This window comes from Cygnus olor, chromosome 2 (genome assembly GCF_009769625.2).
Source record: "Cygnus olor isolate bCygOlo1 chromosome 2, bCygOlo1.pri.v2, whole genome shotgun sequence".
Lineage (NCBI taxonomy): Eukaryota > Metazoa > Chordata > Aves > Anseriformes > Anatidae > Cygnus > Cygnus olor.
Genome location: NC_049170.1, coordinates 160015362 through 160038034, shown reverse-complemented (window position 1 = coordinate 160038034; position 22673 = coordinate 160015362). Strand labels below are relative to the sequence as shown.

Sequence of the window (22673 nt, the reverse complement as noted above, 5' to 3'; positions counted from 1 at the left end):
AACCTTCCTGCAGTTCACCAGACCTTCCTTCTGGATCTTGTTGAACATAGGAGTGGGATGAGTCTCTTCCTATCTTCAGGAACACAGTCGCCATCAACTTTCAAAGAAAGCTGAAAGTAGCCTTGTGAAGATTTCAGCCAGGACTCTCAGCATTTGTAGGTGCAACCTGACAGGTCCTGTGCACTTCAGTACATCCAGTCGCACAGCTTCTCCATCTTCCTCAGCAACATGCACTACTCACCTATCAGCCTGCAAACCAGTCACCTTGGCTAAACAGTGGAAGGCTTTGATATCACCCACGCTTTTGAGTTGCAGACCGCATGCCTCCCATTCCTGTCTGAAATGTCCAAATCATCCTTCTAAAAATCAAAAGCAGGTTTCCCTTTGACCTCACTGATGACACCACACCTCTCCCTTTCTTTGGATGCATCTTCTATCCAGCCTTACACGCACTTTCAAGAACTATATTTTGGTCTTTAATACTGACACTTGAAATGCGCTGCCATGATCATTGGCCATGTCCTCAGCAGAAGGACCCAAAAAGGGAACATTTGGGGTAGGAAAACACACCCCACTTCATTACTCAACTTACTGTCAACTAGAAGCCACAGATCCTTTTCTTTGAGGCAGCTCCCCAGTACCTCATCCCCCAGTCTGTACATATACTGGGACAGGTTACCGTGCCCCACGTGCAGAATCTGGTACTTACTCTTCTTAAACTTCATATGACTAGTGATTGCACAGCCCTGTGGTCTGTCAAGATCTCTCTGCACAGCCTCTCCACCCTTGAGGGAGACAACAGCAACTCCTTATTTCCTATCATCTGTAAACTTACTTAATATGCATTTGAGTCCTGTATCCAGATCATCTGCAAAAACATCAAAGAGAACTGGGTCCAAAATGGAGTCCTGGGAAACCCCACTAGTGACTGCAGCAAGCGTGATGAACCCCCCCTTTACTACAACCCTTTGAACTTGACCAGTCAGCCAACAGTCCACCAACTATGTTATATATTTATCTACCTGCGTGCCGGACATTTTGTCCAGGAGGATGTTGTGAGAAACAGTATCAAAAAGGTTTGCTGAAATCCAAAGAAATTGCATGTACTGCCTTCCTTTGGTCAATTAGACGGGTAACCTTGTCATAAAAGGAAGTGACTGCACCTCATGCCCAGCACATCCAGGAAGCCCCTCCTCACAACACAGCCACAATCACACCACATGAGAGCAGCACCATGACCTCACTGAAAACACCGCTCTTATATGCTTGGGTCATGTCTTCTGCTCGCCCTGACATACACCTTCAGGAGCAATCCTTTGGCCTCTAATAATTACTTTGACATAAAATGTGCCGCCACTGCCAAACGGACATGTCCTCAAGAGAAGGACGTGAAAATTGAGTGTTGCAGGATCAAAAACATGCCCCACCTCATTACTTGCCAGGCTTTGGCATGCAAGAGCAGGTCATGCCAACTGCTGTCACGCGCAAAGGATCTCTTGCCCCGTGGGCACTCAGGGACCAGCATAAAAGCTGGCCCTGCACCTCGCACCCTCACACACTCCTCCTGACGCCTTCTCCCCTGTGCCCAACAAGGTGAGCCTGAGCCCCGCTCCCCTCCTTCGCCCACCCCACCGGCCCCATCTCTCCACACACCCTCTGCCCCCAGCCTCAGCAGCCCTTCTGCCTCCCCACCGCCATGCTCCCCACAGCCCCACCCTAGGCCTCCCCACTCCCTTGGCCTCCCCCAGCACCGCTCCTCACGCCCCCAACACCCTCCACATTCCCAACATCCTGTCTTCCAGGGACCCTCCACACCACAGACATGTCCTGCTACGACATCTGCCGCCCCTGCGGACCCACCCCGCTGGCTAACAGCTGCAACGAGCCCTGTGTCAGGCAGTGCGAGGACTCCCGCGTCGTCATCCAGCCTCCTGCCGTGCTGGTCACCCTGCCAGGACCCATCCTCAGCTCCTTCCCCCAGAACACTGCCGTTGGATCCTCCGCATCAGCTGCCGTGGGCAGCAACCTCAGCGCCCAGGGAGTGCCCATCTCCTCCAGGGGATTCGGAGGCTTTGGCCTTGGAGGCTTTGGCTTTGGAGGCCTGGGCTGCTTCTCTGGCAGAAGAGCCTGCTACCCCTGCTAAGGACCCACACCAATATTGCTGACAGCAGTCTCCAACACCGTGAAAGCCAGCTCTCGGACTGTGGATGCACCTCTGTGCTGTTCATGGCACATTGTCTCACCAGCCATAGTTCTTCTTTTCGTGGCACTTTCTTCCTCTTTCTCCTTTCCACAGTGCCTCCTTCCATGTCAAGTACTTTCTGCTGCAATTACTCAGAGCAAGAAGTCCTTGGGGACCTCCTTTTTGGTGAATTTATCATAGTACAGGAAGACCTTTTTGCTCTGGGAAAATCTGCTGTGCACAAGGGACGTAAGCTGATGATCACCCTACTTGCACCTTAGTATTTGTCCCTTTTATTCTGTATGCCTTCCTTTTTGATGTTTTTTCTTCAATAAAATCATCCTGCAACGCATTCTGAGATGCCTCCTCTTCCTTTCTTCTCCCAACACTCTTTCAACTTCATCCACAAGACAGACAGGGCTCAAGAGGCCATCATTCCAGATGGCGAAGGGCCTTGTGCTCAGACTCCATCAAGCCTAACACAGAAATCCCATCCCAACATAAACGCAGGGATGGTTGGAGAAAGCTATTAATGAGTTCCCCAAGGTGCCAAGACCTATCCCAAGAAGTATGTTCACCACAGCCAGCATAGCTTGGCACAATTTTTCCTTCCAGAACATGACACAAGCCTTTCACTTGTCCAAACAATGGCTTGGGTATATAAAGACCATCTGGTCAGGTATCTGATGCAATCTCCCTGTGTCACCACACACCTAACTCTCTTCCCCAGCACCACTCTCCAGCCCTCCTAAGATATGTTACCACAGAAGCAGAAAGAAAAGCAAAGAAACAAACAATGAAAAGAAAGAAGAGAGGAACAACGTGACTTCACAGTAAGGGCTCAGCTCCATTGTCACAAAGGGAACATTACTGGCCATGGCCTATGCCCTGTGTCATGTAAAGGTTAAGAACGCCCTGCAGGAAGCATTGCACTTGTCATCCAACCACTCTCCTGCTCCTCAGCTATTCATCTATTCAAGGCTTTAGGGCTCCTGCACATTTTCCTGAACAAGATGAGACTGTAATAGGCTGCAAGGGAATCTCACAAAAATATCCACAGAGCCTTCCGCTGGCTGCCTCACACAGAAAGATGAATGGAGCAGGAACTGCAGTTCTCAACGGCCACACAGCCTTTTCCAAGACTTCCAGGGCTAAAAGGAAAGACACACAACAGGAAAGAGGGCCCACAAGCAACCATATGGCCACAGGGACAACGAGGATTGAGCATGAGAGTGGGTACAAGGGTTCTGGCACAAAGATGCAGCTCACACTACAACCACCTTTCCAAGTCTCCTTCCTCCAGCACAGAAACCCTTCTCTCCCCCCCACAAAGTCACCAACCTGTCTCACAGCAGGCCCCCAGCCCAGCATGGCATTCATCCCCCATGCCTCTTCCCTGTCAGTCACCTCAGCGCCCAACAACAGAGAAACGCAGTCACCCTTCCACCTCACCTCATCTCCTTCAGCAACAAGCCCTGCTCACCTGAGGGACAATGCATAGAACATCCACATGCATCACAGGAAGGCAGGCCACCCACAAACTCCCAGACAGCGATTTATCCATCCCTTTGAACATCTCTAAAGACCTGGGATGCTCCTTCACAAAACAGCCCGTCCCCTGCCTCCTCCCTGCACATCTCTCCCGCAGAGTCCATGGGCAGCTATTGCAGCCCTCCGGTCATACAAGCTGTCCCACCAGCCTCAGGTAATCCCATCATGCCACAGTTCTCTGAGCTGACACAGGGCTCTTGCTCCTCCTGCCTACTTCCCAGGCTCTGTACTTTTGCATACGGGTACCTCAGGTGGATCCTTTTCCCACCTCTTGCTTCTTCCCAAGACTTCTCTGGCTCAGTCACCACACCCTATGTACTGACAACCCAACGTCTGTTTCCCCACTTACCTGCAACCTACAGTCTTTCAACAGAACCAGCTTACATCCCTACTCATCTGGTTTCACAGTACTGTGGAATGGTTGAGGTTGGAAGGGACCTCTGGAGGTCACCTCATTCATCCCCTCTGCTCAAGCAGCACCACCAAGACCAGATTACCCCGGATTGTCTCCAGGTGGCTTTTGAGTACCTCCAAGGAGGAGGACTTGGTCACCCACACTGTAAAAAAGGTTTCTACAGATTTACACAGAACATCTGGTCTTCTACTTTGTGCCCATTACTTCTTGTCCTGGCACCACAGAATCAGGGAATGGTTGAGGTTGGAGGGAACCTCTGAAGATCATCTAGTCCAACCCTCCTGCCAAGCAGGATCACCTAGAGCACGTTGTGCAGGATAGCATCCAGGCATGTTTTGAATATCTTCAGAGAAGGAAACTTCACGACCTCTCTGGGCAACCTGTTCCAGTGCTCTCTCACCCTCACAGTAAAGAAGTGCCCTCTCATATTCAGATGAAACTTCCTGTGCTTCAGTCTGTGCCCGTTGCCTTTCATCCTGGCACTGGGCACAACTGAAAAGAGTCTGGTTCCATCCTCTTGACACCCACCCTTCATATATTTATATGCATTGATGAAATCTCCCCTCAGTCTTCTCTTTTCCAAGCTAAACAGGCCCAGTTCTCTCAGCCTGTCCTCATATGACAGGTGCTCCAGTCCTCTAATCATCTTCATAGCCCTCCTCTGGCCTTGCTGCAGTAGTTCCATGTCCCTCTTGTACTGGGGAGCCCAGAACTGGACACAATACTCCAGGTGTGGCCTCACCAGGACTGAGCAGGCAGGCAGGATCACCTCCCTTTACCTGCTGGCAACACTCTTCCGAATGCACCCCATGTTACCAATGGCCTTCTTGGCCACAAGGACACATTGCTGACTCATGGTCAGCCTGCTGTCCACCAGGACTCCCAGCTCCCTCTCTGCAGAGCTGCTCCCCAGCAGGTCAGCCCCCAGCCTGTACTGGTGCTTGGGGTTATTCCTCCCTAGGTGCAGGACCCTGAACTTGCCTTTGTTGAACTTCATGAGGTTCCCCTCAGCCCATCTCTCCAGCCTGTCCAGGTCCCTCTGAATGCCAGCACAGCCCTCTGGGGTATCAGCCACTCCTCCCAGCTTTGTGTCATCAGCAAACTTCCGGAGGTTGCACTCTGTTCCATCATCGAGGTCATTAATGAATAAGTTGAACAAAACAGGACCCAGTACTGATGCCTGAGGGACACTTCTAGCTACAGGCCTGTAACTAGATTCCTCACCACTGAGCACAACCCTCTGAGCTCTGCCATCCAGCCAATTATCAATCCACCTCACTGTCCACTCATCTAGCCCGCATATCCTGAGCTTGCCTATGAGGATGTTATGGGAGACAGTGTCAAAAGCCTTGCTGAAGTCAAGGTGGATCACATCCACTGCTCTCCCCTCATCTACCCAGCTAGTCATCTCATCATTGAAGGTTATCAGATTAGTTAAGCATGATTTCCCCTTGGTAAATCCATGCTGACTACTCCTGATCACTTTCTAATCCTCCACATGCTTGGAGATGACCTCCAGGATGAGCTGCTCCATCACCTTTCCAGAAACAGAGGTGAGGCTGACTGGCCTGTAGTTTCCTGAGTTCTCCTTCCTGCCCTTTTTGAAGACTGATGTGACATTGGCTTTCTTCCAGTCTTCAGGCACCTCTCTTGCACAACTCACAAGACCCTGGCTTCATCCTCTCTGCACCCTCCCTTCAGGTATTCGTAGACATATGTGAGATCTCTCATGAGCCATGTCTTCTCCAGGCTCAACAGTCCAACCTCTCTTAGCACTTCCTCATTGAGGAGGCCCAGGTTGGGCCTCACCACTGCTGAGTAGAGGGGAAGGATGACCTCTCTTGATGTGCTGGCAACATTCCCTCTAATATAATGCAAGACATCATTAACCCTCCTACCTGCAAGGGCACATTGCTGCCCCGTGTTCCACCTGGTGTCCACCAGGACACCCAGGTCCTTTTCTGCTAAGCTGCTTTCCAGATGGGCAGCCCCCAGCATGTCCTGGTGCCTGGAGCTGTTCCTCCTGAGCTGCAGGGCTTGGCACTTTCCCTGTTTGAACTCCAAGAGGTTCCCATCAGCCTGTTTCTTCAGCCTGTCAAGGTCCTTCAGGATGGCAAGACAATGCTGTGGCAGATCAGCCATTCCTTGGCGTTCTGTCTGCAGGAACCACGTAGAGGGTATGCTCTGCTCCATCACCCGCACCATAAATGAAGATGTTTACCAGGACTGGACCCAGCATTCTCCTCTGGGATCAATCTCTGACTCTTGACCTTAGGCCTGGCTGCTCACCCCGTTTTTGATCCACCTCACTGCTTGATCATCGAGCCCATACTTCAACAGCTTCTCTATAAAAATCTGATGGGAGACAGTGTCAAAAGCCTGACTGAAGTCAGGCAGACAGACAACATCCACTGCTTTCCTGTCATTTACCAAGCCAGTTGTTTCAGCCCAGAAGGTTATCAGGCCAGTCAAGTATGACTTCCCCTTTGCGAATCCATACTCCTGATGATGTTCTTGTCCTCTGTGTGCCTGGAAATGAATCACCTTCCCAGGGATCAAGGTTAGGCTGACTGGCTTCCAGTTCCTCGGGTCCTCCTTCCTGCCTTTCTTCAAGGAGGAGTGACGTTTGCTTTCCTCCAGTCCTCAGGCATCTCCTTCACTCCCCATGACCATTTGCACATTACTGAGAGTGGCGTTGCAATGACATCAGCCAGCTCCGTCATGCACTCCTGGGTGCATCCCATTGTAGCCCTTAGACCCTTAGACTTGTGTATGGCTGCTTGACTAGGGGACATCTTCCTTGCTCCTGAGTTTCACGCTGGTCTCTGGGACATTGGATTCCTGAAGGCTGCTCTTGCTAGTGGAGACTCAAGTGAAGAAGACATTCACTACCTCCACCTTTTCCATGTCCTCTGTCATCCACCTCCACCTCATTCAATGCCTTCCCTACTCTTCCTTTTACTGCTTTACACTTCGAGAACCCTTTCTCATTTCCTTTGACATCCCTGGATGTTTGTAAGCGGGTGGACAAAGAGCTCTTACCACACTGTGTCACAAACATCCTATCTCTCTCCAAAGCATGCCAGCAGCTACCACCACACAGCCGAGCCAGGACAGGCTCTCTTCAACATTCAAGCTCAGCTCAAGGAGCTGGCCCTCATGTCCTGAGTGTCCTGCCGGCAAGGCCATGGCCACTGCAGCACCAAGTCCTGCAACAGCAGTGCCATGGCAACCCTGCATGGCATGGGTTGGGCTCTAGGCCCCGCTGCCCCCTGTCATCACCCACCTCTGCTCCAGCAGTTGCAGCCTACCCTCAGCACAGCCAGGCACTTGCAGCCCCCAGGGCCTCCTCAGCCAATCATGAGGCAGTTAACAACCAGCATCTTCCAGTCAGGAGGCAGCTGACAGGCCCCAGCTGCAGCAGAAAAGACAACCAACCATCCTGTTAGAAAGGCCTGTTGAAACAAATTGTTCAGATCAACCAAAGGGCTTACAAAAACAACCAAAAAGAGAGGGGAAAAGAATCAATCAATAAAATAAAACCCTGAGAACAAAATGGCAAGGAATCCACAAACAGGGGTTAAAAATAAATAAATAAATAAATAAATAAATAAATAAGGGGGGAGGGAGGAGCAGGTGGGGCTGGAAAAATGCTGATTAAAAAGTACTCATGAAAATAGAGTAGATAGCCCACGCATGTAGGGTTCTGTCATGGTTCCCCCATACTGCAGGGTCCCAGACCCAACGTCCCCATGACTTTCTAGGTCCACAGTCTCACTAACTGCGTATTACCCACTCAGTCTATGAGAGCTATAAAAAATACTGTCCAGCCTTCATATGGAGTCCAGAAAACCCACATGGCCTCAGCATACTCAAGACTGCAACCCAGGCAGCATGAAACATCCTTTCTTGTAGCTACAACCTTACAAGCAAGAAGGGCACTAGGCCACTGACACTGCACACCCAATGGGAAATGCAAGGGCTGCAGAGAGTCTGAGCAAGTTGGGACGAAATAGTCTACCTCGACTTCAGCAAGGCCTTTGACACAGTCTCCCATAGTATTCTCCTGGAGAAGCTGGCAGCCCATGGCTTGGACAGGTACACTCTTTGCTGGGTTAAAAACTGGCTGGATGGCCGGACCCAGAGAGTGGTGGTGAACAGAGTGAAATCCAGCTGGCGACCGGTCACCAGTGGTATTCCCCAGGGGTTGGTGTTGGGGCCCATCCTCTTTAATATCTTTTTTGATGATTTGGATGAGGGAATTGAGTGCACCCTCAGTAAGTTTGCAAATGACACCAAGCTGGGGGGAAATGTTGATCTGCCAGAGTGTAGGAAGGCCCTGCAGAGGGACCTGGATAGGATGGGTCCATGGGCAAAGGCCAATGGGATGAGGTTCAACATGGCTAAGTGCCAGTTCCTGCACTTTGGCCACAACAACCCCTTGCAGTGCTACAGGCTTGGGGAAGGCTGGCTGGAAAGCTGTGCAGATGAAAAGGATCTGGGGGTGCTGGTTGATGCTCGCCTGAACATGAGCCGGCAGTGTGCCCAGGTGGCCAAGAAGGCCAACAGCATCCTGGCCTGTATCAGGAATAGTGCAGCCAGCAGGACCAGGGAGGTGATCGTTCCCCTGTACTCAGCTCTGGTGAGGCTGCACTTCAAGTACCATGTTCAGCTTTGGGCCCCTCAGTACAAGAAGGACATTGAGGCCCTGGAACGTGTCCAGAGAAGGGTGACAAAGCTGGTGAAGGGCCTGAAACACAAATCCTATGAGGAGCACTTGAGGGAACTGGGGTTGTTTAGTCTGGAGAAGAGGAGGCTCAGAGGAGACGTTACTGCTCTCTACAACTACCTGAGAAGAAGTGGTGGGTAGCTGGGGGTCAGCCTCTTCTCACAGATAACTAGTGATAGGACTAGAGAGAATGGCTTCGAGTTGCACCAGGGGAGGCTTAGGTTGGAAATTAAGAGACATTTCTTCTCAGAAAGAGTCGTCAGGCATTGGAACAGGTTGCCCAGGGAAGTGCTGAAGTCACCGTCCCTGTGGGTGTTCAAGGAAAGGTTGGATGTGGTACTTAGGGACATGGTGTAGTGGGTGACATTGGTAGTAGGGAGATGGTTAGACCAGATGATCTTGAAGGTCTTTTCCAACCTTAATGATTCTATGAGTCTGTGAAGCAATTTTATTCATGATTGCAATGGCAGGTGTCCTGCAAGCAGGAGTGCACAGCAAAAGTATATCATAACCTTATATTACCAATTACCCAACGCTCGATTCCTCCCTGGTTCCTCATCGACTGAGTAATACAGGTTCACAAACTACTTGATGTTTATTATTATACCATATATGTACAATTTTATTTGACCAGCTATTAACTTCTCTTTTTCCTTCTCGTCTCATGACAAGAGGGCCCTGATTATTTGTTTATACTGATTTCGCTCTTCTCGTCCTCTTTTTGTAAGCTGTGCTCCTTATCTGAGGACAGTGGCACCTTCCCCTTATCTCGTTATACTCCCCACTCCCATGCCACTGTCATGCTTGTGCAATCACTTTTCAATATGCAAGGTTTGTGGAGTTTTCCACTGCAAAAACACATTCAATGGCAAAAACACCACTTTTTTTTTTTTTCACATAAGCCGCCAAAGCAGTACACACGATGGGAAAGACAAGGGCTAAACACAGGCTTGCTGAGTTGGGTTAAAGGCATGGAGGGAGTGAACGTGATGCAAGTGGTAGCGCATCATGCCCAGACACCTGGGAAGCCCAGAACAGCCTGCTGGGGATACCAGCAAATGGGCCCTACTTCTCAAAACAAAGCCACAGACAACACCTCATGAGTGCCAACCCATGACCTCACTGATGACAACGCACCTCTCCCATGCCTTGGATGCATCTTCTACCCACCCTTTTGCACACCTTCAAGAACTATTCTTTGGTCTTTATTATTCTCACTTGAAACGTGCCACCAAACCAAACAGACACATACTCAACAGTAGAAAATGAAAAGGTCGAGTTCTGGGAACAACAACGCACCCCACCTCATTACTTGATGGGTTTTGGCATATAAGAGCAGCTCACACCAAATGCTGTCATGCGCAAAGGCTCTCTCGCCCTGCGGGCACTCAGGGACCAGCATAAAAGCCAGCCCTGTGCCTCGTACCCTCACACACTCTTCCTGACGCCTTCTCCCCTGCGCCCAACAAGGTAAGCCTGAACCCCACTCCCCTCCTTCATCTCTCCACACTCCCTCTGTCCCCAGCCTCAGCAGCCCTTCTTCCTCCCCACCGCCATGCTCCCCACAGCCCCACCCTAGGCTTTCCCACTACCTTGGCCTCCCCCAGCACTGCTCCTCCCGCCCCCAGCATCCTCCACCTTCCCAACATCCTCTCTTCCAGGGACCCTCCACACCACAGACATGTCCTGCTATGACATCTGCCGCCCCTGCGGACCCACCCCGCTGGCTAACAGCTGCAACGAGCCCTGTGTCAGGCAGTGCAAGGACTCCCACGTCGCCATCCAGCCTTCCACCGTGGTGGTCACCCTGCCAGGACCCATCCTCAGCTCCTTCCCCCAGAACACCGCCATTGGATCCTCCGCATCAGCTGCCGTGGGCAGCAACCTCAGCTCCCAGGGAGTGCCCATCTCCTCTGGAGGCTTTGGGGGCTTTGGCCTTGGAGGCTTTGGCCTTGGAGGCCTGGGCTGCTTCTCTGGCAGAAGAGCCTGCTACACCTGGTAAAGACCCATGCCAACACCCCTGACAGCAGCTAACAATGCCCTGCAAGCCACTTCATGGACTGAGGATGCTCTCATCTCCGTGCTCTGGGAATATCTTCCACACAAAATGCATAGCTGCTGATGGTCACTCTGCTTGCACCTCTGACCACGGCCCTTCTGTTTGTGCTCCTTCCTTTTCATGAGTCTTCCTTAATAAGTATTTAATGGATGCCAGCCTGACACTCCTCCTTTCTTCACCCAACGCTCTTCAACCAAAAGGACCTGGACAGGCTGCAGAAGCAGGCCCATGTGAACCACATGAGGTTCAACAAGTCCAAGTTCAAGGTGTTGCACCTGGGTCGGGGCAATCCCAGTCAGGAGTACAGACTGGGAGAAGAACTCATTGAGAGCAGCCCTGCAGAGAAGGACTTGGGTTGTTCTGGTGGACCAAAGGCTCGACGGGACCCAGCAGTGCACGCCTGCAGCCCAGAAGGCCAACTGCATCCTGGGCTGCTTCAACAGAGGTGTGACCAGCGGGTCGAGGGACGTGATTGTCCCCCTCTGTTCTGTCCTCGTGAGGCACCACCTTGAGCACCTCCCCTATGAAAGAAGGCTCAGAGAGCTCGGGATGTTCAGCCTGGAGAAGTGCAGGCTCTGCGGAGACTTCCTTGAGACCTTTCAGTACTTAAAGGGGTCTTCTAAAAAAGACGAAGAACGTCTCTTTCCTTGGGTAGATAATGATAGGACAAGGGGGAATGGTCTTCAGCTAAAAGAGGATAGATTTAGACTAGACATTAAAAGGAAATTCTTCACTGTGAGAGGATGAGGCACTGGAACAGGTTGCCAAGAGAAGTTGTGGTTACCCCAGCCCTGGAGGTGTTCAAGGCCAGCCTGGATGAGGCCTTGGCCAACGTGATCTGGTGGGTGGCATCCCTGCCTCTGGCAGGGGGCTGGAGTTAGATGATCCTTAAAGTCCCTTCCAAGGTGAGCCATTCTGTGATTCTATGACGATTCCCACTTCACCCTGTGTAAATACACGGTTCAAGATCAGGTCGAAAAGTGCCACAAGACCTCCCCTAGTGTACTGTTTTTACGTGGCAAGGTTTTGGTAGTGGGGGCTGCAGGGATGGCCTCTGTGAGAAGAATCCAGCAGTTACCCCATTTTTGATAAGGGCCTGTTTCAGCAATCTACAAAGGGGCCTGCCACTGCCCAGTATCGAGCCAGTAAGCAACGTTGTGTGCACGTCTTTGAGACCATTTTTACAAAAAGGAGAAAAAAAACCTGCTGCACAACAACAGCTGGGAGAGCGAAGAGAGAGAAGCAGCTGTGGAGACCCCAAGGTGAGTGCAGAGGGGGACAGGAGGTGTTCCAGGCATGCAGCAGCAGTTCTACTGCGGCCTGTGGAGAGGCCCCTGGTGGAGCAGGCTGTCCCCCTGCAGGCCATAGGTCCCACATGGAGCAGATCTCCATGCTGCACCTGTGGAGGAGTCCCCATGGAGCAGGTGGATGTGGCCTGGAGGAGGCTGCGGCCCATGGAGAGCTCCCACAGGAGCAGGCCCCAGGCCAGAGCTGCAGCCAGTGGAGAGGAGTCCACTCAGGAGCGGGGGAGCTGCCACCCATGAGGGTCCCGTGCTGGAGCAGTTTGCTCCTGGGGGATGGACCCCATGGTACAGAGCCATGTGGGAGCGGTTCTTGAAGAGCTGCTGCCTGTGAGCAGCCCCCGCAGGCTCAGTTTGGGAAGGATGGCATCTCGTGGGAGGGACCCCACGGGGAGCAGGGGCAGAGAGGGACTGTGAAGGAGTGGCGGATACGAAGAGACAGGGACTGACCACAGCCCACATTGCCCCTTCCCATATGCCACATGGGGGGAGGAGGTGGAATAGGGTGGATTGGGGTAGGTGTCTTTAGTTTGTTTTTTGTTTCTTTCTCACTGTTCTAGCTTGTTAGTAATAAGTAATATGTTTGATTAATCTCCCAGTGCTGAGCCTCTTTTGCCCGTGATTATCGTTGAGTGATCTCCCTGTTCTTAACTCAACCCTTGAGCCCTTTTCATTGTCTTTTCTCCCCCTTTCCCTTTGAGGAGGGGGGGTGTGACAGCAGTTGTGGCGGAGCTCAGCTGTCCAGCTGGGTAAAACCACCACACCTGGCAAGGATGTCACCAACATCACCACAAGTGGGCACCGCCTGCGCTTCCAGCACATCACCCAAGACCTACATGTGCCCAACCAAAGCCTTGGGCATGCTAAGGCTCTTCTGCCTGTGCCCTCTGAAACAATCTCCCCATGTGAGCACACCCTTGACCTGCTTTCTTCTGCAACATGATCCTACACCGTCACAACAAACACTATCACAGAGTCATATATGTAGGACATCAGTCACTTCTCTGTAGAAGATGCTATGTAGGCACACACAGGATTTGCTCTCTATAAATCCATACTGACTACTCTCCATCACTTTTCTGTGCTTGGCAATACATTCTGGGAGGATTTCCTTCAGAACCTTCACAGACACTGACCTCAGGCTGACCAGGCTGCCGTTTCCCAGACATTCCTCCTTTGTCTTCCAAGGTCCATATTGTCTGTCTCAACATCAAACACCACGCACAAAAATAGGATTCCCCCTTGATACTCACCTGAAAGAACACCCCAGCACCTTGGGGCCAGACCTTCTGGACAGTCCAACGTGTCTGTCCTCTGCCTGTCACGAATCTCACAGCTTCTCCCAGGCCTCACCAGACAGCCCAAGGGACTTCCACCAAACTGCAGGAGGCCAAAGCCCTGGCTGTCAACATGCTGGCCTAACAAAAGGGAGCGCTATGGAGTTGCCAACGCAACCTTTCGGGAATCATGGCAGGACTCCCAACGCACTTAGTCGTGTCAGCCCTGACACAGGCCCACGACTACAACATGGAATCATAGAATCATAGAATATCCCGAGTTGGAAGTGATAAGGATCATGGAGTCCAAGTCCTGGCACCACACTGGTCTACCCAAAATTTTAGACCATGTGACTCATTTAGTCACAGTCCAAACGCTTCTTAAACTCTGACAGGCTTGGTGCAGTGACTACTTCCCTGGGGAGCCTGTTCTAGTGTGCAACCACCCTCTCAGTGAAGAACCTCTTCCTGATATCCATCCTGAACCTCCCCTGCCTCAGCTTGACACCATTCCCATGGAGTCTTATCACTGGTGACTAAAGAGAATAGATCGGGACCTGCTCCTCCACTCCCCCTCATGAGGAAGCTGTAACTGCGATGAGGTCTCCCCTCAGCCTCCTCTTTTCCAGGCTGAACAGGCCAAGTGACCTCAGCCGCTCCTCATACGTCTTCCCCTCTAGGCCCTTCACCATCTTAGTTGCCCTCCTCTGGACACTCTCCAACAGTTTCACGTCCTTTTTGTACTGTGGTGCCCAGAACTGCACACAGTACTTGAGGTGAGGCCGCACCAGCGCAGAGTAGAGCAAGACAATCATCTGCCTCGACCGACTAGCGATGCCATGCTTGATGCACCCCAGGGTACTGTTCACCCTCCTGGCTGCCATGGCACTGCTTGCTCATCTTCAACTTGCTATCAACCAAAACCCCCAGATCCCTCTCTAAGGGGCTGCTCTCCAGCGTCTCATCACCCAGTCTGTACATGTAGCCAGGTTTGGCCTTTCTCAGGTGCAGGACCCGACACTTGATCTTGTTAAACTTCATGTGGTTGGTGATCGCCTAGCTCTCCAATCTGTCCAGATCTCTCTGCATGGCCTTTCCACCCTCAACAGAATCCACATCTCCGCCAAGTTTGTTGTCGTCGGCAAATTTGCTCAAAACACCTTCTAGTCCTACATCCAATTGGTTTATAGAAACATTGAAGAGGACTGGCCCTAAAATGGAGCCTTGGGGCTCCCTGGGAGCTCCACACCTAGTGACCATCCGCCAGTCAGATGTGGCCCTATTTACCACAACCCTTTGAGCCCTCCGTCAGCCAACTGGTCACCCATTGGATGATGTTTTTGTTTAGCTGTATGCTGGATATTTTCTCCAGTACGATCCTGTGGGAAACTGTCAAAAGCTTTGCTGATGTCCAAAAAGATCACATCAGCTGGTTTCCCTTGATCGACTAGGTGGGTGATTTTGTCATAAAACAAAATCAAATTTGTTAAGCAGGACCTACATCCTGCTTGGCAAACACCCCTCCTCTGCCTCTTGGGACTGAAGCGCCAGGGACAAGACAGGGAGCCCACTTGCTCCCAGCTACAGCCTCTAAGTTGAAGATGGCCACCAAGCCAGCGATACAGCACACCCAATGGGAAAGACAAGGGTAAAGACTGGCTTAGGGAGTTGTTAGAAAGGCAGGGAGGCAGCAAATGCGATGGAATTATGGAATCACAGAATAGACCAAGTTGTGATGGACCCACGAGGATCATCGCGTCCAACTCGTGGCTCCACACAGGACCACCCAAAAATCAAACCGCATTTCTTAGAGTGTTGTCTTGTGCTCCAGCAGGCTTGGTGCTGTGATGGCTTCCCTGGGGAGCCTGTTCCAGTGCCCTACCACCCTCTCGGGAAAGAGTCTTTCCCTAATATCCAAGCAGAACCTCCCCTGACACAGCTTCAGGCTGTTCCCTCGGGTCTTACTGCTGCTCACCAGAGAGAAGCGCCTGTCCCTCCGCTCCCCTCGTGAGGAAGCTGTAGGCTCCGGTGAAGTCTCCTCTGGGCTGAACAAACCAAGGGACTGCAGCCACTCTTCGTACATTTTGCACTCTAAGCCCTTCACCATCTCTGTAGTGCTCCTTTTGACAATCTCTAAGAGTTTTATGTCATTAGATTGCGGTGACCAATTCTGTACACAGCACTTGAAGGGAGGCCACACCAGTGCAGAGTAGAGCAGGACAATCACTTCCTTTGACTGGCTAGCAATGCTGTGCTTGATGTAACCCAGGAAACGGGGGGAACTTTGGGCTGCCAGGGCGCCCTGTTGACTCACAGTCCACTTGCTGTCAATCAGAACCCCCAGGTCTTTTCATGCTGGGCTGCTCTCCAGCCTCTCCTCCCCGAGTCTGGACATAGATCCAGGGTTGCCCTGTCTCGCATGGGGAATTCGCCAGTTGCCCTCATTAAATTTCATGCTGTTGGTCATAGCCCAGCCCTCTAATTCGTCAACATCTATGTGCGAGGCTTCTCTACCCAAAATGGAGCCCATGGGAACCCCCATAGTGACTCCCTGCTGGGCACAGGTAGCCCCATTTAAAACTACACTTTGAGTCTGACCAATCAGCCAACTGCTCAACCATCACATTAGATATAAGTCTAGCTATATGCTGGACATTTTGTCCGGAAGGACATTGTAAGAAATTTTATCAAACGCTTTGCTGAACTCCTAAGAGATTACACCTACTGGTGGCTACACATGGTAAATGAGAGGGGTAACCTTGTGATAAATAATACCAGCACCTCACGCCCAGCAAACCTGGTAAGCCCAGACCAGCCTGCACTATGGCAATGCCAGCAAATAGGGCCCCCTCCTCACAACAATGCAGCCGCAAACCGCACCACATGAATGACACGCCGTGACCTCACTTCATGACACCCCACGTCTCCCGTGCTTTGGCCGCGTCTGCTGACTGCCCTCACATGCACTCTCCATGCAAATCCACCCAAGGAACCACTCTGACTTGAAAGCTGCCGCCAAGGCCAAATAGACACATCCTCAACAGGAGGAAATGAAAAAGGTGCGTTGTGGGAAGGATAACACACCCCACCTCATTACTTGCCAGGCTTTGGCATGCAAGAACAGCTCACACCAAATGCTGTCATACGCAAAGGCTCTCTCGCCCCTTGGGCACTCAAGGACCAGCATAAAAGCCAGCCCTGTGCCTTCAACCCTCACACACTCCTCCTGACACCTTCTCCTCTGCGCCCAACAAGGTGAGCCTGAGCCCCGCTCCCCTCCTTCACCCGCCCCACTGGACCCATCTCTCCATACGCCCTCTGCCCCCAGCCTCAACAGCCCTTCTGCCTCCCCACCGCCATACTCCCCAAAGTCCCACCCTAGGCCTCCCCACTCCCTTGGCCTCCCCCAGCACCGCTCCTCACGCCCCCAACACCCTCCGCCTTCCCAGCACCCTCTCTTCCAGGGACCCTCCACACCACAGACATGTCCTGCTACGACATCTGCCGCCCCTGCGGACCCACCCCGCTGGCTAACAGCTGCAACGAGCCCTGTGTCAGGCAGTGCGAGGACTCCCACGTCGCCATCCAGCCTCCCACCGTGGTGGTCACCCTGCCAGGACCCATCCTCAGCTCCTTCCCCCAGAACACCGCCGTTGGATCCTCCGCATCAGCTGCCGTGGGCAGCAACCTCAGCTCCCAGGGAGTGCCCATCTCCTCCGGTGGCTTTGGAGGCTTTGGCCTTGGAGGCCTGGGCTGCTTCTCTGGCGGAAGAGCCTGCTACCCCTGCTAAGGACCCACACCAACACCCCTGACTGAAGCCTCCAACTCCATGCAAGCCAGCTCTTCGACTGAGGACGCACCTCCGCGCTCTTCATAGCGCACAGGCTCACCAGCCTCGGCTCTTCTTCTCAGGGCACTCCGCACTCTAGCAGGGAAGGGGGCCAGTCCATGCTGCCTGGAAACATGGCTGATGGACGGCCTACTCCTCTCTCACTTCCTTGTTCTCCTTCCACCGTCTTCCATGTCCAGTACTCTCCACTGCAATGGCTTACTCGCAGCCACAAACCCACCCGGCACCTCCCATGTGCTGATTCTATTGCAGTGCAGGAGGACCTTGGGGCTCTGGGAAAATCTGCTGTACCATGGGACACAGGCTGATGATTGCACTACTTGCACCACAGAACAGGTCCCTTCTACTCTGCACGCCTTTGCACTCTTCTTTTCCACAATAAAGTTCTCGTGCATGTCAGCCTGTGATGTCTCCTCTTCCTTTCTGCTCCCAACACTCCTTCAACTTCACTCAACATTAAGCAGGGCTCAGCAGGCCGGCAGGGCCCAAGCCTGTTGCTGTTCAAGAAGCAGCTAGACAGCACTCTTACATATATCCTGGTTTTTAAACAAGAAGAGTCATAGATTTGACGGACAGACCGCTTAGCAGACAACTAATTGGCTGGATGAGCACATTCAAGGAGTAGCGGCCAACAGTTCGATGCCCAGGTAAAGACCATAAAGGAGTGCTTTCTCTCAGGGGTCTGTCCTGGGACCTGTGTTATTTCACCTCCTTGTCCCTGACATACACAGTGGGATTGAGCGGGCCCTCAGCAAGTTTGCACATGGCACCAAGCTCTGTGGGGGGGGGCCGACACCTTAGAGGAAAGGGATGCCATCTGGAAGGACCTTGACAGGCTTGACAGGTGGGCCCAAGCAAACCTCAAGGAGTTCAACAAGGCCGAGTGCAAGGTCCTGCATTTGGGTCGAGACAATCCCCAACATGAATACAGCCTGAGGAACAAGTGGATTGAGAGCAGCCCAGCAGAGAATGACTTGGGGGTATTGGTGGAGAAACACTCAATGTGAGCCAGCGATGTACACTCGCGGCCTAGAAAGCCAGCCGTCTCCTACAAAGACAGGCTGAGAGAGCCAGGCTTGTTCAGCCTGGAGAAGAGAAGGCTCCAGGCAGGCATTATAGAGACCCTCCAGTAATTAAAACAGGCCTACAGGAATCATAGAATTAGCATTCCTTCCAACTGAAAACATTCAATCATTCAGATAGAATCAATGATTCTATCTGGTTTAGCACTCAGGTTGCTGTGTATGTTGTCAGGAGCTGCACTCTCAGAGCCTCAAGGATCTGGATACTCTACAGTATCTCACAGTCAAGATAGTCTACAATTCTAAGAGTCTATGAAAAGGGACACAAGACCTCTCCAAGCAAGTATGTCGCTGACAACAGCACCAATGGGCTGCTGCTGTTCTTCTGGCATGTGACACAAGCCCTTCACTTGCACAACCAGAGGCCTGGGCACACTAAGGGACTTCTGCATGGGTCAGACGTCAGCACGCATTGAACAACTCTCTTTCCCATCAGGATTTTATGGTCACCACCCCTGACAGATACCATCAAGACACTTCAATCAACGTCATAGAATGACGGTTGCGCCTCTGAGATGAGGCTGGATCTTGGGCTCACCAAATCCTCAACCACGGCTCTTTCTCAAAGAATCCTGTACTTTCTCAGTTTCTGAATGGCCATGTCATTGGAGGGATCATCAAAGCCTTTACTAAAGGCAAGGTAAGCAACAATTCCTGCCCTCCCCTTGTCCACCCAGCAGGTCACTTCAACGTAGAAGACACTGAGAAGGCTCATTTGTAGATCTGCTCTTTGTAGATCGATGCTGACTATTCCCCATCTCTTCTTACCATTCATGGGCTTGTCAATGCTTTCCAGGAGGATTTCTTTCAAAACGTTCCCAGCGACTGATGACAGAGTGACCATCCTGCAGTTTCCCAGACCTTCCTTCTCCACCTTGTTGAACATCAGAGTGGGATGAGTCTACTCCAGTCTTCAGGAACCCGGTCACCAAGAACTTTCAAAGAAAGCTGAACGTAGCCTTGTGAAGAAATCAGCCAGGACTCTCAGCGTGGAGAAGACAAGACTGAGAGGGGATCATATCAATGTGTATAAATACCTGAGGTGTGGGAGACAGAGGGATTTGGCCAAGCACTTCTCAGTGGTTTGTGGGGATAGGACAAGGGGCAATGGCCACAAGATAGAGCCCGTGAAGTTCCTCACCGACATGCGAAAGAACTTCTTCACGGTGAGGGTGACAGAGCACTGGAACAGGCTGCCTAGGGCGGTTGTGGAGTCTCCCTCTCTGGAGATATTCAAGGCTCGCCTAGAGGCCTACTTGGGCAGCCTGCTCTAAGGAACCTGCTTTGGCAGGGGGTTTGGACCCGATGATCTTTCGAGGTCCCTTCCAAACCCTTCTCTTCTGTGATTCTGTGATTCTGTGACTCTCAGCATTTGTGGGTGCAACCTGATAGGTCCTGTGCACTTAAGCACATCCAGGGGCACAGCCTCCCCACCTTCCTCAGCAACACGCACTACTCACCTGTTGGACAGCCTGCAAAACACTCACCTTGCCTAATCAGTGGAAGGCCTTGACATTCGCCCACACTTTGGAGTTGCAGACCACATGCCTCCAGTTCCGTCTGAAATGTCCAAATCGTCTTTCAGAAAATCAAACACTGGGCAGAGAAATAGGTTTCTCCCTTGATACAAATGCCAAATATCACCCCCAATAACACAATGGCTCCCAGCTGGCCCTTTCTGACAGTACCTCTTGTCCTCTGCCTTTCGTGAATCTCAGGGCCACTCACGGACCTCACCACCCAGCCCAAAAACTCCCATCAAGCAGAGCGTCAAGCCTTGTGTTTTCTGGTGGCTTCGGCTTTGGAGGAAAGGCGAGGAAGCCTATGGTGTCAGGAAACATGGCCAGTGTAGGACCTGCTCATCTCTCATGCCTTCTTTTCATAGCACCCTCTTCTATGCCCGATACGCTCCACTGCAATGATTTCCTCACAGCCACAAAGCCCAGTGTGGCTGGGCCACACCACATAAATGCCATGCAAAGACCTCACTCATGACACCACACCTCAGCCAGCCTTTGGCCACATCATCTACCTGCCCTGCCATGCACCTTTCACAGAAATGCTCCAGCCTCTAATACTCTCACTTTGAAGGTGCCACCAGGACCCAACACCATGTCCTCAACAGGAGGAAATGAGAAGGTCGAGTTGTGGGAAGGACACCACACCCCACCTCATTACTTGCCAGGCTTTGGCATGCAAGAGCAGCTCACGCCAAATGCTGTCACGCGCACAGGCTCTCTCGCCCCGCAGGCACTCAAGGACCAGCATAAAAGCCGGCCCTGCGCCTCTCACACTCACACGCTCCTCCCGACGCCTTCTCCCCTGCGCCCAACAAGGTGAGCCTGAACCCCACCCCCTTCCTTCACCCGCCCCAACAGGCCTATCTCTCCATACGCCCTCTGCCCCAGCCTCAGCAGCCCTTCCGCCTCCCCACTGCCATGCTCCGCAAAACCCCAGGCCTCCCCACCCCCTTGGCTTCCCCCAGCACTGCTTCTCACGCCCCCAACACCCTCCGCCTTCCCAACATCCTCTCTTCCAGGGACCCTCCGCACCACAGACATGTCCTGCTACGACATCTGCCGCCCCTGCGGACCCACCCCGCTGGCTAACAGCTGCAACGAGCCCTGTGTCAGGCAGTGCGAGGACTCCCACGTCGCCATCCAGCCTTCCACCGTGGTGGTCACCCTGCCAGGACCCATCCTCAGCTCCTTCCCCCAGAACACTGCCGTTGGATCCTCCGCATCAGCTGCCGTGGGCAGCAACCTCAGCTCCCAGGGAGTGCCCATCTCCTCTGGAGGCTTCGGAGGCTTTGGCCTTGGAGGCTTGGCCTTGGAGGCCTGGGCTGCTTCTCTGGCAGAAGAGCCTGCTACCCCTGCTAAGGACCCATGCCAGCACCCCTGACAGCAGCTAACAGTGCCCTGCAAGCCACTTCATGGATTGAGGATGCTCTCATCTCCGTGCTCTGGGAATATCTTCCGCACAAAATGCATAGCTGCTGATGGTCACTCTGCTTGCACCTCTGACCACGGCCCTTCTGTTTGTGCTCCTTCCTTTTCATGAGTCTTCCTCAATAAAGTTCTAATGCATGCCAGCCTGACACTCCTCCTTTCTTCACTCAACGCTCTTCAGCCAAAGGGACGTGGACAGGCTGCAGAAGCGGGCTCATGTGAACCACATGAGGTTCAACAAGTCCAAGTTCAAGGTGTTGCACCTGGGTCGGGGCAATCCCAGTCAGGAGTACAGACTGGGAGAAGAACTCATTGAGAGCAGCCCTGCAGAGAAGGACTTGGGTTGTTCTGGTGGACCAAAGGCTCGACAGGACCCAGCAGTGCACGCCTGCAGCCCAGAAGGCCAACTGCATCCTGGGCTGCTTCAACAGAGGTGTGACCAGCAGGTCGAGGGACGTGATTGTCCCCCTCTGTTCTGTCCTCGTGAGGCACCACCTTGAGCACCTCCCCTATGAAAGAAGGCTCAGAGAGCTCGGGATGTTCAGCCTGGAGAAGTGCAGGCTCTGCGGAGACTTCCTTGAGACCTTTCAGTACTTAAAGGGGTCTTCTAAAAAAGACGGAGAACGTCTCTTTCCTTGGGTAGATAATGATAGGACAAGGGGGAATGGTCTTCAGCTAAAAGAGGATAGATTTAGACTAGACATTAAAAGGAAATTCTTCACTGTGAGAGGATGAGGCACTGGAACAGGTTGCCAAGAGAAGTTGTGGTTACCCCAGCCCTGGAGGTGTTCAAGGCCAGCCTGGATGAGGCCTTGGCCAACGTGATCTGGTGGGTGGCATCCCTGCCTCTGGCAGGGGGCTGGAGTTAGATGATCCTTAAAGTCCCTTCCAAGGTGAGCCATTCTGTGATTCTATGACGATTCCCACTTCACCCTGTGTAAATACACGGTTCAAGATCAGGTCGAAAAGTGCCACAAGACCTCCCCTAGTGTACTGTTTTTATGTGGCAAGGTTTTGGTAGTGGGGGCTGCAGGGATGGCCTCTGTGAGAAGAATCCAGCAGTTGCCTCATGTTTGATAAGGGCCTCTTTCAGCCATCTACAAAGGGACCTGCCGCTGCCCAGTGCTGAGCCAATAAGCGATGTTTTTTGTGCCTCTGTGATCCTACACCGTCACAACAAACACTATCACAGAGTCATATATGTAGGACGTCAGTCACTTCTCCGTAGAAGATGCTATGTAGGCACACACGGGATATGCTCTCTATAAATCCGTGCTGA

General features: G+C 52.3%; 2 protein-coding genes and 2 pseudogenes across 3 annotated transcripts; all 4 read left to right on the top strand.

The window, feature by feature from the left end:
- The first annotated feature begins 1470 nt into the window (after nt 1–1470).
- Nucleotides 1471–17580, top strand: LOC121065058 (feather beta keratin-like). Of its 2 annotated transcripts, none has more exons than XM_040547491.1 (3): nt 1471–1593; nt 1803–2158; nt 17342–17580. In XM_040547491.1, the coding sequence occupies exon 2, from the start codon at nt 1823–1825 to the stop codon at nt 2141–2143; it is 321 nt and encodes a 106-aa protein (XP_040403425.1). In that variant the 5' UTR covers nt 1471–1593; nt 1803–1822; the 3' UTR covers nt 2144–2158; nt 17342–17580. The 2 variants fall into 2 exon arrangements, with proteins under 2 accessions (XP_040403425.1, XP_040403424.1); XM_040547490.1 differs by lacking the exon at nt 17342–17580 and adding an exon at nt 10894–11062 and having other exon boundaries at nt 1803–2157.
- On the top strand, nt 9849–10879 carry LOC121065183 (annotated as a pseudogene).
- Nucleotides 16747–17346, top strand: LOC121065060 (feather keratin 1-like). The gene is made up of 2 exons (XM_040547493.1): nt 16747–16769; nt 16979–17346. Exon 2 carries the CDS (start codon nt 16999–17001, stop codon nt 17302–17304), a length of 306 nt encoding a protein of 101 aa, XP_040403427.1. The 5' UTR covers nt 16747–16769; nt 16979–16998; the 3' UTR covers nt 17305–17346.
- Nucleotides 17581–20740: 3160 nt separating the features above from the next.
- On the top strand, nt 20741–21448 carry LOC121065059 (annotated as a pseudogene).
- The last annotated feature ends 1225 nt before the right edge of the window (nt 21449–22673 follow it).